This window comes from Pan troglodytes, chromosome 20 (assembly GCF_028858775.2).
Source record: "Pan troglodytes isolate AG18354 chromosome 20, NHGRI_mPanTro3-v2.0_pri, whole genome shotgun sequence".
Lineage (NCBI taxonomy): Eukaryota > Metazoa > Chordata > Mammalia > Primates > Hominidae > Pan > Pan troglodytes.
In genome coordinates, this window is record NC_072418.2 from 53,675,158 (window position 1) to 53,689,744 (window position 14,587).

Genomic DNA, 14,587 nt, shown 5'->3' on the forward strand with positions numbered 1-14,587 from the left:
TGCGGATTCAGTTACATTTATTTGGCCTCAGAGCGATGGTAGAGGGAGAGGCAGGGCTCTTGTGCGGGGAGGTCCTGTGTCTTCTCACTGCTGAGCCTGAGAGAGGAAAACAGGGACATATACAGAGACGTGGGAGAGAGAGAGAGACCAAGATGACAAAACTGGACCAGGGAGACAGAGACTCAGCCCCCACCTCCGCTCTTCTCCCGCTCACCTTGTTGAAGAAATAGATGGAGGTCAGGATGGTGAACAAGGCCATGGCCAGGGTCACATTCTGGGGGGGAGATCAGAGGTCAGGACCCTTCCCCTCCCTGCCCTCTGCCCCGCCCCAGGCCTCCCTTCCCTGCCAGACCCCTCCTCACTTCCTGAAAGTTCATGGCCTTGGGACTCCAGCCACCCCTTGGTTGGTCTTCTCTCTCTTTCCTGGGCCTCTGAGCCAGAGGGGGGAGAAGCCACTGGAACCCCGAGAGGGGGTTGTCAGAGAGACCAGAATGGTGGCCATGGCAACGGGGAAAGGGCATTCTGGTAGAGGGGACAGGCAGGGGCATAGGGCAGAGACAGACCCTGGTGTGGCCCGCCACATGTGGTGTCTGAATGTGACATCGGGACGTGTGAGATTGGAGAGTCTCAACCTTGAACACCATACTGAGGCGTTTGGGTTTTGCCCCGGAGGGTGCTGGGGAGCCATGAGAGGGTTGAGAGCAGGGGAGGGACCAGGTCAGTTCTGGGTATAGAAATATCTCAAAACAGGAGCCTGCAGGCCAGGAGAACAGTTGAGGAGGCCCAGGCAAAATTTCCTCCTCCAGATGGGAGGATCACTTGAGCCCAGGGGGTCGAGGTTGCCATGAGCCAAGATCACGCCACTGCACTCCAGCCTGGGCAAGAGTGAGATCCTGTCTCCACAACTAACAACTAAAAAAAAATAAAATAAAATACATATGATACATTTGTGAGATACCTATTTACCTATCTATCGCTACCACAAAAATGGGGACTACACAATCTGCTACTCAGGTAGTTATTTGCGTTATTTGTGGCAGATATAGTCTCGCTATTTTTGGTAGTTATGTTGTACAACTGTGAACACTTATTGGGGAAATATATGTGTGTGTGTATACACACACACACACACACACACACACACACACAAACACATATATATAGGGTTGGGTGCGGTGGCTCATGCTTGTAATCCCAACACTTTGGTTAAGTGAGACAGTAGAATTGCTTGAGCCCAGGAGTTCAAGACCAGCCTGGGCAACATTGTAAGACCCCATCTCTTTAAATATATATAAATATAGGCCAGGTGCCGGTGGCTCACACCTGTTTTCCCAACACTTTGGGAGGCCGGGGCGGGAGGATCACCTGAGGTCAGGAGTTTGAGACCAGCCTGGCCAACATGGCGAAACTCCATCTCTACTAAAAAACAAAAAAACAAAAAAATTAGCCGGGCATGGTGGTGCACGCCTGTAGTCCCAGCTACTTGGGAGGCTGAGGCACGAGCAACACTTGAACCCCAGGCGGAGGAGGTTAAATTGAGCCGAGATTGTGCCACTGCACTCTAGCCTGGGCAACAGAGCGAGACTCCATCTCAAAATAATAATAATAAATAAAAATAAATAAATAAATAGAAAAATATATACTTTTATTAATGAAGCAATGGGTCCTTATTTGCTGATTCAGTGGTCACAGTTATACAACATCACTACTATGAATAACAAGAATTGATTGTAAACACGATACCTCACGGAACTACCCAGAACATTCCAGAAGGCAACACATTCTGCAGAGCAAACGGCACCGTCTCTCCAACAAATCCATGCCACAGTGCAAAACAAAAGCAAGTAGCCTTGCTATATTTGAAAAAAATCCGTTAAGAGACACAAGACCAGCTTTGAGGGGTGATCCTGGACCGGGTTTTGGCTTGGACAAAACAAGTTATAAAGGCTCTTTGTGGGTGGAGGCCGAGGTGGGCGGATCACCTGAGGTCAGGAGTTTGAGACCAGCCTGGCCAACATGGTGAAACCCTGTCTCTACTAAAAATACAAAAATTAGCCAGGTGCAGTGGTGTGCACCTATAGTCCCAGCTACTCAGGAGGCTCAGGCACGAGAATCATCAGAACCCAGGAGGCAGAGGTTGCAGTGAGCCGAGATCGTACCACAGCACACCAGCCTGTGTGACAGAGTGAGATCCTGTCTCAAAAAACAAAACAAGACAAAGTCTCTTTGGGGAGAAATGGAGGGACATTTGAATAGGGAGTGGGTATCAGACAAGACGAAAGCACTACTGCCAAGGAGAAGAGGAGGTTAACTGAAAGACGCAGGTTACAAAATTGCAGGTTCTGTATGATCTCATTTTGGTAAGAAGTACATATATGAAAAACTGCATTTAAACATCAGGTTTCACTCTGTCGTCCAGGATGGAGTGGAGTGACAGAATCAGGGCTCACTGCAGCCTCGACTTCGGGCTCAAGCGATGAGTGGCTGGGACTACAGGCATATGCCACTACACCTGGCTAGTTTTTTGGTATTTTTAGTAGAGATGGGGTTTCACCATGTTGCCCAAGCTGGTCTCAAACTCCTGGATTCAAGTGATCTGCCCACCTTGGCCTCCCAAAATGACAGGATTACAGGTGTCAGCCACCATGCCTGGCCCAGTTATATTGATTTTAGACTTCCGACCTCCAGAACTGTAAGGGAATAAATGTGTGTCGTTTTAAGCCACTGAGTGGTAACTTGTCACAGCAGCCAATACATCAGTAGATATGAAAGTGCTGACATCTCCAGGGGCTAGAACATGGTTTCTAGTTTCTTAATTTTGCTTCAGGATTTTTTTCTCTTTTCTGTTTTTTTTAGAGACAGGGTCTTGCTTTGTTGTCCAGGCTGTAGTGCAAAGGCACAATTATAGCTCACTGAAGCCTCAAATTCCTGGACTCATGTGATCCTCCCATCTCAGTCTCTTGAGTAGCTGGGACTACAGGCACACGCCACCATACCATGCCTGGCTAATTTTTGTTTATCTTTTATAGAGATGGAGTTGGGTGCGGGGGGTGGGTCTCACCATGTTGGCCAGGCTGGTCTTGAACTCCTGGCCTCAAGCAATCCTCCCACCTTGGCCTCCCAAAGTGCTGGGATTACAGGTGTGAGCTGCCAGCTCCTGGTCTGGCTTCAGCCTCCAGCTCTTCTACTTCTTTATTCCAGGGGCCTCTACCCTATTTCAAGTACGAGGAGAGACAGAGATTCACAAAACTTTTGTATCTGGTGCAGGGGCTCACACCTGTAATCCCAGCGCTTTGGGAGGCCAAGGTGGGAGGATTGCTTGAGCCCAGGAGTTTAAGAGCAGTCTGGGCAACACAGCAAAACCCTGTCTCAAACAACAACAACAAAAACCCAGGACAGGACTGGAGGCTGACTGTGCACAGTGAGGCAGGAGAGCCAGCCAGCCCCAGGTGGTGCTGCGAAGTGTAGATTTTATTAGCATTGTGGGATGGTGAGGCCGCCTGAGCAGCAGACGATTGCCATTGAAAGACGACTTCTTGGCTGGGCGTGGTGGCTCATGCCTGTAATCCCAGCATTTTGGGAAGCCGAGGCGAGTGGATCACCTGAGGTCAGGAGTTGAAGACCAGCCTGGCCAACATGGCGAAACCCCGTCTCCACTAAAAAAAAAAAAAAAAAAAAAAAAAAAAAAAATATATATATATATATATATATATATATATATATATACACACACACACACAAAAAAAAATTAGCCGGGCATGGTCGCACGTGTCTGTAATCCCAGCTACTAGGGGGAGCTGAGGCAGGAGGATCGCTTGAACCTGGGAGGTGGAGGTTGCAGCAAGCTGAGACTGTCTCACTGCACTCCAGCCTGGGAAACAGAGTAAGACTACATCTCAAAAAAAAAGGAAAGAAAAGAAAAAAGAATGAAAGGAAGATGACTTGTTATACTCACAGCTTCCCCAGAGGAGGGGGCATGCCACAGGGGCCACATGGGGACGCACCAAGGGTGCCCAGGAGGTAGACCACGAGCAAGCGGCTTCCTTGTGTTTTCTGTGGGATAAGGTAGGGTAAAGAGTGGCTGGTTGCACCATTTCAGCAGGCTCTGGGGCACAGGGGCTGTCCTGAGTTGTCCAATACCCTGCCCCGGGTGATCAGGGCAGGTGGATGGTGGCCTGGGTGGTGGGTTGGCTGGTTTGTACAGGAGAGGCATGCGCTTGGGCCAGTCCCTGACTATCTCCAGGAACTGGTAACCCTGGGAGGGGCGGTCCTTCTATGATCAGCAAGGCCCCTGATGTCAAAGCATCAGAGTACAGAAAATCAAGCACATAGTTACTATCGTCAGCCTCTGCAACTCAGGGGGTCAAGGCTGTTGCTGAGACGAACAATGTGGGGTGGGGGTCTCTGTCCAAGTCTGCAACCAGGTTAAAGGCACCTGGGTTCAAATCGCAGCTTTGAGAAATCTCAGTGTTTTCTCAGGCCAGTTAGGGAACCCTTCTGTGCCTCAGTTTCCCCATCGGTACAATGGGATGGTGGTAAGCACATCAGTGTCTCCTGGGGCAGCGATGAAGATGAAACGAAGATGAAACGGGTTAATCCAAGGCTGGCAGAGGCGCTGGGGAATGGGATCTGTGGCCCCTGGGGGAGCGTGCCAGGGCCTGCTATAATGGGGGTGCTGAGTGCAGGGCTGGGACAGGCGGGGCTGCGGCCCAGACAGTGGGCTGAGCTCAGCGTCTGGGCTGGGTGGAAATGGCCGGCCTGGGGTTTTGGGGCCACCCTGCTGGACCTCTCCTGCTGCTGCTGCTGCTGGTGCTGCCACCCCAGGCCCTGCCAGAAGGACCCCTGGTGTTCGTGGCTCTGGTGAGGCGCCCCCACCCCGGCCTGCCCTTAGCTCCCCCAGGGCTAGCCCTGACCAGTCCTGTCCCCAGGTATTCCGCCATGGCGACCGGGCCCCGCTGGCCTCCTACCCCATGGACCCACACAAGGAGGTGGCCTCCACCCTGTGGCCACGAGGCCTGGGCCAGCTGACCACGGTGAGAAGCGGGTAGGCGGTGAGGGCAAGGGTGGGAGGGGTGGGGAGGGGTAGGCTGAGGCTGTTCTGCCCCCAGGAGGGGGTCCGCCAGCAGCTGGAGCTGGGCCGCTTCCTGAGGAGCCGCTACGAGGCCTTCCTGAGTCCGGAGTACCGGCGGGAGGAGGTAGGGCCATAGTGACCCCCACCTGGCCCCCTGACCTCCCACCTGTGACCTCCACTGACTACAACGCTCTCTTTGGGCCTCTACCTCTGGCCTTTGACCTCCATCAACCTGACTTGCCCTCTACCTCTAATCTCTGACCCCCGATACACTGACTAACCCACACTGACTTCTGACCCCATCTCAACCTGTCACATCTCGACCTCTGACCTCCATCAACTCTGACTTTATTTTCTGGCCTCCATCTCTGTTTTCTAAGTCCCATTGACTCCAATCAGACCTCTGGCCTCTGACATTTGACCCCAAACTTGATTTCGATCTTTGACCCTTGTTGACGTAACTTGCCCTCTTGACCTCTAACCTTTAACCTCTACACTTTATCAATTCTGACCTACCTTTTCTGTCTCCTCCTATGTCTTCTGACATCCCCCAGCTACAGACAGTCCTCCTGACCTCTGAAGAACATGTATTGAACTCTGACTCCAAGTCCTCCAAGTTGCCCTCCTAAACTTGACCTCTAACCTCCAGCCTCTACTGATTCTGATCTTCCTTTTTGACCCTCATTGACTCAATTGACCCCCTAAATCCAACATGGCTGTCCAGCTTAGGACGTCCAGCCCAACTGCTCCTGACATTAGCCTCTGGACCCTTGATCCCAACTTCCAACTTCGAAGGCCACATGATTCTCAGTGTCTGACCCCTACTCCAAAGTGAATCTAAGGCTTCTGATTTGCCACGACAGCTGACCTCTGTCCCCAACCACGACCCCTTGCGTGCCCTCTCTCCACCCCGCTCCAGGTGTACATCCGCAGCACGGACTTTGACCGCACGCTGGAGAGCGCCCAGGCCAACCTCGCCGGGCTGTTTCCCGAGGCTGCTCCAGGGAGCCCCGAGGCCCACTGGAGGCCGATCCCGGTGCACACGGTGCCTGTGGCTGAGGATAAGGTCAGGGGGCTGGACCCAGGTGTGGCGAGGGAGAGAGCGGGTGGAGAGAGAGGCAGCTCTGGGTCTGGCCGCCTGAGCTGGCTCCGAGAAGCAAGGCTGTCCTCGAGCTGGTCTGTCCAGACCAGGGTGAGCCCCGGCCCACGCTGCTCTCCTGGATCTGGGAGAAACTGCGACAAAGACGCAGGGACCGAGAGCCCGGGTTCCTCCGACCCGCTGTGAGACCCAAGGCAAGGCACACGGCTGTCCTCTCTGAGACTCAGTTTTCCCCAGCTGCTGAGGTTCCCCATGCGCAGCTGTCCCCGATACCACGAGCTGCTGCGGGAGGCCACCGAGGCCGCCGAGTACCAGGAGGCCCTGGAGGGCTGGACGGTGAGCAGGGCGGCGGTGGGGGGCGGGACGCAGGGGATGGGCCTGGGCTCACCCAGCCCCGCGCATCCAGGGCTTCCTGAGTCGCCTGGAGAACTTCACGGGACTGTCGCTGGTTGGAGAGCCACTGCGCAGGGCATGGAAGGTTCTGGACACCCTCATGTGCCAGGTGAGCCCTGCCCCTTCCCAGCCAAGGGTTTAAGGACACCTGTTTCCAATCCCAGCTTGCTACTCACTAGCTGTGTTCCCTCAGGCATGTAGTTAATCCTCTGTGCCTCAGTTTTCCCATCTGCACAGTGGGGATGGCAACACCGGTATCAACACCTCCCCAGGACGCTGTGAGGATTCAAATGGGTTAATCCACGCACTGTGCTTACAATAGTGCCTGGTGTACAGTGAGGGCCTCGCCAGGGTTTGAGGCTACACATTTGGCAACTCCTCCCCACAGTCCTATAATCAGAAAACCCAAAACCTGGGCAGCGGGAGCTGACCTGAAATGATGCAATGCCTTTTTTTTTTTTTTTTTTTTTTTTTGGAGACAGGATCTCACTCTGTCACCCAGGCTGGAGTGCAATGGCATTATCATAGCTCACTGCAGCTTCCATCTCCCTGGCTATAGGAATTCTCCTGCCTCAGCCTCCCAAGTAGCTGAGGCAGGCAGGGGCACACCATCATGCCTGGCTAATTAAAAAAAATTAATTTTTTGCAGAGATGGGGTCTCACTATGTTGCCCAGGAACTCCTGGGCTCAAACAATCCTTTCGCCTCCCCAAGCGCTGGGATTACAGGCGTGAGCCACCATACCCAGCTAGTACTCTTGCTAGTCTTTGCTCACTCCAGCTCACGGGAATGTTCTGAATCGCAGGGTGGGAGCAGTGATGTGTGTGACTAAGGGGGCTACCCCGGCCCTTGCTGTGTGTGTTCCATGCTGTGTGGTGTCAGCACCATCAGACCTTTCTAAAGTCCAGAATGTCTGAGCTGTGAAATACCTCTGGCCCCAGGGGTTTCAGATAAAGCCTTCTGGGCTGTGTAATGACGATGTCTACTATTAACTAATAATCGCTGTTGGCTGGGCGTGGTGGCTCACACCTGTAATCCCACCACTTTGAGAGGCTGAGGTGGGCAGATCACCTGAGGTCAGGAGTTTCAGACCAGTCTGACCAACACGGTAAAACCCCGTCTCTACTAAAAATAAAAAAAAAATTAGCCAGGAATGGTGGCACGCACTTGTAATCACAGCTACTTGGGAGGCTGAGGCAGGAGAATCACCTGAACCCGGGAGGCAAGGGTTGCAGAGAGCCAAGATTGCGCTACTGCACTCCAGCCTGGGTGATGGAGCAAGGCTCCGTTTCAAAACAAAAAACAACAACAAAAAACCACTGTTATCCACATCATGATTTCCCAGCCAGATCCAGATCCGGCCCATGGGGGGACTCAGAAGAGCAGGGGGCAGCACAGGCCTGCGGGGCCAGAGGCAAACTCGAGGGCTCAGGATGGTCCATCTGTCCTGTCTCCCCACAGCAAGCCCACGGTCTTCCACTACCAGCCTGGGCCTCCCCAGATGTCCTGCGGACTCTTGCCCAGATCTCGGCTTTGGATATTGGAGCCCACGTGGGCCCACCCCGGGCAGCAGAGAAGGCCCAGCTGACAGGGGGTGAGGTGTGGGTCCGGGAGGCTGGGGTGCCTTCCTCTGGGAGAGTCTAAGCTCTTTTTTCCCATCCTCAGGGATCCTGCTGAATGCTATCCTTGCAAACTTCTCCCGGGTCCAGCGCCTGGGGCTGCCCCTCAAGATGGTCATGTACTCAGCTGTGAGTCCTTGGGAAGCAGTGCCACGTGGCACTGAGGCACAGGGATGAGGGTGACAGCGATTTAGGTGAGGAAGAGCCTGTGGTCCCAGTGGATCTCAGCCCACTGCCTAGGGTAACCCGTATCTCCAAACCCTACTCTCAGGCTCTACCATTAGTCTGGAAAGAGGGAGGTGACGGTGTTATGGGAGGAAGAATTTATGAATAAATATAATTCCTTACTCGTTTTCTTTAAGAAACTACGATTGGACTAAGCAGTCTGTCCTTCCGGAGGAGAAAGGCTGCTTAGTCCAATCATATTTTGCACCTACTTGAGCAACCTTTATTAAGTGGCCGCCTGCAAGTGTTGGTACTGCCTTCAGGATGGGAGGAAGGAGTAGCTTTGGGGGGTTGGTTCTAAGAAGCCTGGGGGACATCTGGATGCGCAAGTCTAGTGTTCAGGAGAAAGGCCTCCAGAGAGAAGTGCCGTCTCAGCCCTCGGGTCCACCTGCAGCATGACAGCACCCTGCTGGCCCTCCAGGGGGCCCTGGGCCTCTATGATGGACACACCCCGCCATATGCTGCCTGCCTCGGCTTTGAGTTCCGGAAGCACCTGGGGAATCCCGCCAAAGATGGAGGGTGAGAATGGTTTGGTGCCCAGGGACATGGGCGGGACAGAACTCTCAAAGCAAGGGGTGATGTGTCAGGCAGAGGGCATGGCCAGGCAGGGAGCTGCATGGGATGGTGCTGGGAGGATGACAGGTGGGAGTCAGAAGCCCTTTTCTCCAGGCTTTAAGATCAATGACAGGAGGGAGGAGGTGCCACCATGTCCTCTCTCTCCAGGAATGTCACCGTCTCCCTCTTCTACCGCAATGACTCCGCCCACCTGCCCCTGCCTCTCAGCCTCCCCGGGTGCCCGGCCCCCTGTCCACTAGGCCGCTTCTACCAGCTGACTGCCCCGGCCCGGCCTCCCGCCCATGGGGTCTCCTGCCATGGCCCCTATGAGGCTGCCACCCCCCCAGGTGACAGTCCTCTGTGTTGGGGTGGGAGTGGAGGGTCACCAAGTCCTGGCACTCACCCCCCGCGTTCTCCCTGCAGCTCCAGTGGTGCCCCTGCTGGCCGGAGCTGTAGCTGTGCTGGTGGCACTCAGCTTGGGGCTGGGCCTGCTGGCCTGGAGACCAGGGTGCCTGCGGGCCTTGGGGGGCCCCGTGTGAGCCAGAAACCAGGGCTTCCCTACCCCCAGCTGACACTGGACCCCAACATGTATGCTCAGTAGCTGCTCTGGCTTCTGTGACTTACTGTGCGCCTGTGTGCATGGGGAGCGAGGGCTGTGTGGAGTCTCCAGCCTGGAAACCAGTTTGTGTGTGCATGTGTGCGTCTGTGTGATGGTGGCATGAGTGTGCATGCATGCGTGTCACATGTGTGAACAGTTTCTGCACTTAGACACGTGCACAGGTGGTCTGTACATACATGCTGGTAAAAAACATGTCTGTGACATACATTCAAGCACAAATGTGCCCATGTCTGAACAAGCAGGCATGCCTGCATGGCACTTTTCTTGTAGAGACAAGGTCTTTGTGGCCCAGGCTGGAGTAGTGGCATGAGCATAGCTCACTGCAGCTTTGAACTCCTGTCTCAAGTGACCCTCCTGTTTCAGCTTCTACAGGCGTGCACAATGCCTCGTTAATTTTGTTTTCTTGGTATGTTGGCCAGGCTGGTCTCAAATTCCTGGCCTCAAGCAATCCTCCTGCCATGGCCTCCCAAAGCACTGGGATTACAGGTGTGAGCCACCACACCCAGGTGGTATGTTTATGCACCTTTCCATATAAGCATTGGAAGTAGGTAGGCTGGCTGAGGACATGGTGGACCCTGTACGTACCTCCACTTGCAGCTTGTGACAAGACCTTACTCAGAGCCTCGATGTGGACCATGTGCTCTGTGGAGACCAGGCTCACAGGAGTTGGACCCTCAAGTCTGGTTATTTGGTGACCTCCATAGCTCTCAATGCAACCATGAACTTGGGTAGAGTCGGGGGGATCTGGCAGCAGACCTGAGAAAGGTGCACGATTCAAAGCCTGGTTTCCGAGGCTGTGCGCCTCTGGGCAAGTGATAGGCCCTGATGTGTCTCACTTGGCAGAACCACAACTCTAACCCAGTGGACTCCACAACTCCCAAAATTAACTTCCTGGGGACAGGCAGAGAGCAGGGAAAACCAATGACACTCTCGGCTGTGCACTGTAACTGCTGCAAGTGATGTGGAGGCGCTGGCCAATACAGTAGCCATGACCATGTGTGGCTATTTAAATTTAGGTTAAATAAAATGGAGTGTTCAGCTCCCAACCATCACATGGGCCACACATCCACCACTGCAATCATTTATCAGATGCTGATGAGAGCTACTCCGCCCAGACTCATGCAGCAGCAGGCGCCGTGGAGCACCTGCACGGGTGCCGTTTGAGCCCCTGGCCCCCAAGGGGAGGCCGCCATAGTGTGGCCTAGAGCAGAGCGCCTGCCCCTCCCAGGCCTTGCCCCACACCCATGGCTGTGTGGCACTGTCTAACAAGGGAACCCGTAGGGAGCCCTGGTACAGTGGACACTTAGTAACAGCCACTTGTCCCCCATTAGATGGGGCAGTCGGAGGAAGGTTCAAAGCCACTCCCAGTGACCCAGGACCTAAAAAAGGCACAGGGTCCAGAAACGCCAGGGAGTGGAAGCTGGGACAACCCTTCCTCCACACAAGGGCCACCTGCATACTGCCCTAGCCCATTTCTTCCCAGGGTGCTGAGGGCAGCCTCTCATGCAGTCTCATCCCTGGGGAGTCCCCAGACCTGCCTCACTGCCCTACCCGGCATTCCCTAGAGGAGCTGAGTGGTCATGGGCCACCCCAGATGGATGCCAGGAGCCATGACCCTGGGAAGGCTGAGGAATGAACGCCCCTCACACTTTCTGGCCCTGGGAGGGAGCCTGGCTTCCTTGCAGGCTCATGGAGACCCCAAGTGTCAGGTGGGGTTACCTGTGGCTGTGATCAACTCCCACCTGGTGGCAAGAGCCCACCCTTTCCCAGCAGCCTCCTGGAAGGGCCCGTTCAGAGCTGGGGGCCTGCTAGTGGGCAGAGGCCTGGGTGGATCCCCCTGGACGCAGCTCAGCAGCTGAACCCACAGAGGATGAAGCACCAGAGTTTGGAGTGTTCTGTCCGCTCTTTAACAGGGGCCCCTGTGCCCAAGGCCTCAGCTGTGAGGTCAGAACTGCTAGGGCTCAGTGAGTCCTCACAGAGCTGTCACCTGAGATTCCGGCCCCAGCACACCCTAAACCCAGACCACACAGAAGCCACACACAGCAAAAGCAGACCCATCAGAAGGGACTGGCTGCCCACAGCACACAGCCAATGCACGCTTTCAGAGAAGGCATAGCAACAGAGACCTTAAGAGAAAACCCGTGACAGGCCAGGCATGGTGGCTCACACCTGTAATCCCAGCACTGTGGGAGGCCGAGGTGGGCGGATCACCTGAGGTCATAAGTTCGAGACCAGCATGGCCAACAATGGTGAAACCTCATCTCTACTGAAAATACAAAACTAGCCAGGCGTGGTGGCAGGTGCCTGTAATCCCAGCTACTCGGGAGGCTGAGGCAGGAGAATCACCTGGACCCAGGAGGTGGCGGTTACAGTGAGCTGAGATTGCGCCATTGCACTCCAGCCTGGGCATCAAGAGCAAAACAGTCTCAAAAACACAAAACAAACCAATCCTTATAAAAACGGAGTAAAAGCTTCAAGATGCTTTTATGTCAAGGGTGTGGGGTTGCCCTGCAGTGCTTTGGGGCCCCATGTGGTGGGTGGGTGGGCACCCATGGTACCCACCCACCCTGCTGCCTGGGCAGAAATGCAACATGGCACACGATGCCTGGGGGATCACTCCCCCCAGGGACTCATGGTCAGTGTCCACTCACAAGGCCTGCTTCCCTCATGACATCTGGCCAGTGACACCCACGGGGGAGGTTGGGGGCAGACACCCTTCTCTTCCGGTACCCTTGAACATGGTGTCAGGGTGTGGCTAGCTCGACGGACACTGAACAGCTCCACAGGGAGGGTAGTGCCCGAGGCTTTTTGCCTCCCCTACCGTGTCCCGCACTTCCTGACTGCAGCTCAAACCAGGAGCAGCTCCCCCAGGATTCTGGCCTGCTTCACCTCTGGAGCACCAGGCCAGGCGGTGTCTGTCCTTGAAAGCCAGGCCCAGGTCTCATGGTGGCATATGGACAGCTCCTCCCCATAGGCCTGGTCACAACAGGGAAGCGGGGGTGGCTCCTCCCCTAGCCTGCAGGAAGCCCTTGGTAGCCCACTTATCCACCTTCTCCTGGGTGTGTGGCTCAGCAGCCAAGTCCTTGTGCACTGGGTTGGGTCCCAGCATGAGCCTGGTGGCCTGGCAGGCCCTGGCACCATGGAGAGCAGCCTGCTGTCAGTGATGGCCTGGATCTCCAAGACGGCCTCCAGCACTGTCATGCCCTTGACCAGCTAGTGCTGGTACAGGACCTGGGTAACAGGCATGTCCTTGGGTGTCACTGGCTCAGGGGCAGAGGACGAGGTTGAGGAGGAAGCTGGATACCCCTGTCCATGGTGGGCCGGGCTGGAAGAGTGGCTCAGTGGCCTCGAAGTGCCGGGAGGACTCCCAGCTGGCACCAGGCCATCAGCAGCTGGGTGGGCAGTGCCATGCTGCTGTTGCCCTCAGGGCCTTGCAGTGGTAGCTGAAGATGGCACCTTATCAGGTTGGATCAGGTCACCCGGCAGCAGCAGCTCTCAAGAGCTGAGGCACAAGGCAGGGGCCCGGCTGTAAACCTGCAGGACCCAGGAGAGCCTGTTGCGGTTCTTGCCCGAAGCGCCGAGATAGCCAGCTCAGTGTCCCTGCAGCAGGAGCAGAACCAGCTCCGGCCCAGGTGGGTGGGTGGCAGCACTTTCCTAGCCATGGCTGCAGCCACGCCTAGGCAGGAAACAGCAGAGAGTCTGGAGGGATGCTGTCAGGGGAAGGACACAGAAAAGGCACTGAATGGGGGAAACGGCCATACCCCCACCATCACCTCCCAGAGTGGGGCCCCTCAGACCCCCGGATGTCAAAGGTCCCAGGGTGCACCGTGTCCTCAGGGGCAGTCAGAGCCCAGTGCTGGACATCACGGGGTCCCCAAGTGCAGCCCTTTCAAGAACCCTGGACACTGGACTTCTCACTGCAACCCAGCCCCAGCCCCCATCCCACCTCCGCCCCCCAACAGGGTTACTAAGAAGGTTAATGAGCCCAGTGCTTAGGACAGCGCCTGGCTCAGCACTTGCTGGGCACCTGTCTACATCCGCCTTCTCACCGTCACCAGGAGTAACAGGCAGCCTCCTCTGTTCTTAATGAGTGATGGTCAGGCCCTTCAGCACCTGGAGGCAGGAGGGCACAGGGGAGGGGAGAAGGTCAGTGGGGTGCAGGGCAGCCAAGATACCCACCAGCCCTCCCCAGAGCCAGGGCCCCTCAGACCCCCGGGTGTCAAAGGTCCCGGGGGGCACCGTGTCCTCAGTGGCAGTCGGAGCCCAGTGCTGGACATCATGGAGGCCCCGGTGCCCTCACCCCCTCCTGATGTGGGTCCCAGGACCACCTACTGTCCTAAGGGGGACATCACAGAAGAGTGCTGAGAGATCAGGCAACAAACTGAATGACACTTGGTCCCTGGGGGTGCCAGGCTGCCTCCCCTCCCCATCCAGCTCAGCCTGGGTATGGCTCCTTATATGATCTAGGCCCACTGACCTCACCCCTCCCCGCCCCCCAGCAGCAGTGTTTCTCTGGAAAACGGGACTAGAGATGCCTGCAGACAGGCACATCTGTGGGGTTCAGTGAGAGGACGGGGCCAAACCCTTCTGCTTGGGCCTCCCATGCCTAACGGGATACCCCTCAATCGCCTCTGCTGCCCCCGGCCCAGCTCTTCTAAGCTGCTCTGACTTCACCAGAACCTTCTGTGACATGGGGAAGGGGCAGCTGCCTCTCACTGGGACCCTGGCAGGATAAGTTCAGTTTATTCTCCGCAAAAGCACTAACACTGTGGGTGCTCGTTCAGTGCGGGCTGCTGTTTAACAACCTCAGAAACACCAAAAGCTCCATTTTGCATAGAAATATGCTTTGTAGGAAGAGGGGGCCCTTGTTTAAACTAATCAAGGAAAATTAAAAACCCAGCCCCCAGCCACAAACTAGCCACATTCCAGGTGTCCAAGAGCCACCCGTGGCCAGTGGCTGCCAGACTGGACAAGGCGGGGAACATTTCTATCTGGACAGTCGTAAGG

The 14,587-nt window shown here is 55.5% G+C and overlaps 1 protein-coding gene and 3 non-coding genes across 12 annotated transcripts in view; 1 reads left to right on the forward strand and 3 right to left on the reverse strand.

The window, feature by feature from the left end:
• C19H19orf48 (chromosome 19 C19orf48 homolog) overlaps positions 1 to 14,587 on the reverse strand; it is a 19,355-nt gene continuing 4,768 nt past the window's right edge. For 6 of the 9 annotated variants that reach the window (XR_010153938.1, XR_008540818.2, XR_008540808.2 and 3 more), the window contains 5 exons: positions 13,630 to 13,693; positions 3,956 to 13,290; positions 363 to 3,212; positions 215 to 274; positions 1 to 96 (listed from right to left, as the gene is read on the reverse strand). This is a non-coding gene — a transcript (chromosome 19 C19orf48 homolog). The remainder of the gene's footprint in view (positions 97 to 214; positions 275 to 362; positions 3,213 to 3,955; positions 13,291 to 13,629; positions 13,694 to 14,587) is intronic. The other 3 variants (XR_008540817.2, XR_008540815.2, XR_010153939.1) reach the window with 3 other exon arrangements.
• ACP4 (acid phosphatase 4) lies at positions 4,750 to 9,561 on the forward strand. Its single transcript, XM_063802135.1, has 11 exons — positions 4,750 to 4,860; positions 4,929 to 5,033; positions 5,109 to 5,195; positions 5,991 to 6,137; positions 6,408 to 6,506; positions 6,577 to 6,672; positions 8,024 to 8,156; positions 8,228 to 8,310; positions 8,801 to 8,925; positions 9,130 to 9,308; positions 9,385 to 9,561. Exons 1-11 carry the CDS (start codon positions 4,750 to 4,752, stop codon positions 9,498 to 9,500), a joined length of 1,281 nt encoding a protein of 426 aa, XP_063658205.1. The 3' UTR covers positions 9,501 to 9,561.
• LOC112206450 (small nucleolar RNA SNORD88) lies at positions 13,365 to 13,455 on the reverse strand. The gene has a single exon (XR_002940819.1). It is a non-coding gene; the product is annotated as a small nucleolar RNA SNORD88 (small nucleolar RNA).
• On the reverse strand, positions 13,778 to 13,868 carry LOC112206449 (small nucleolar RNA SNORD88). Its single transcript, XR_002940818.1, has one exon. It is a non-coding gene; the product is annotated as a small nucleolar RNA SNORD88 (small nucleolar RNA).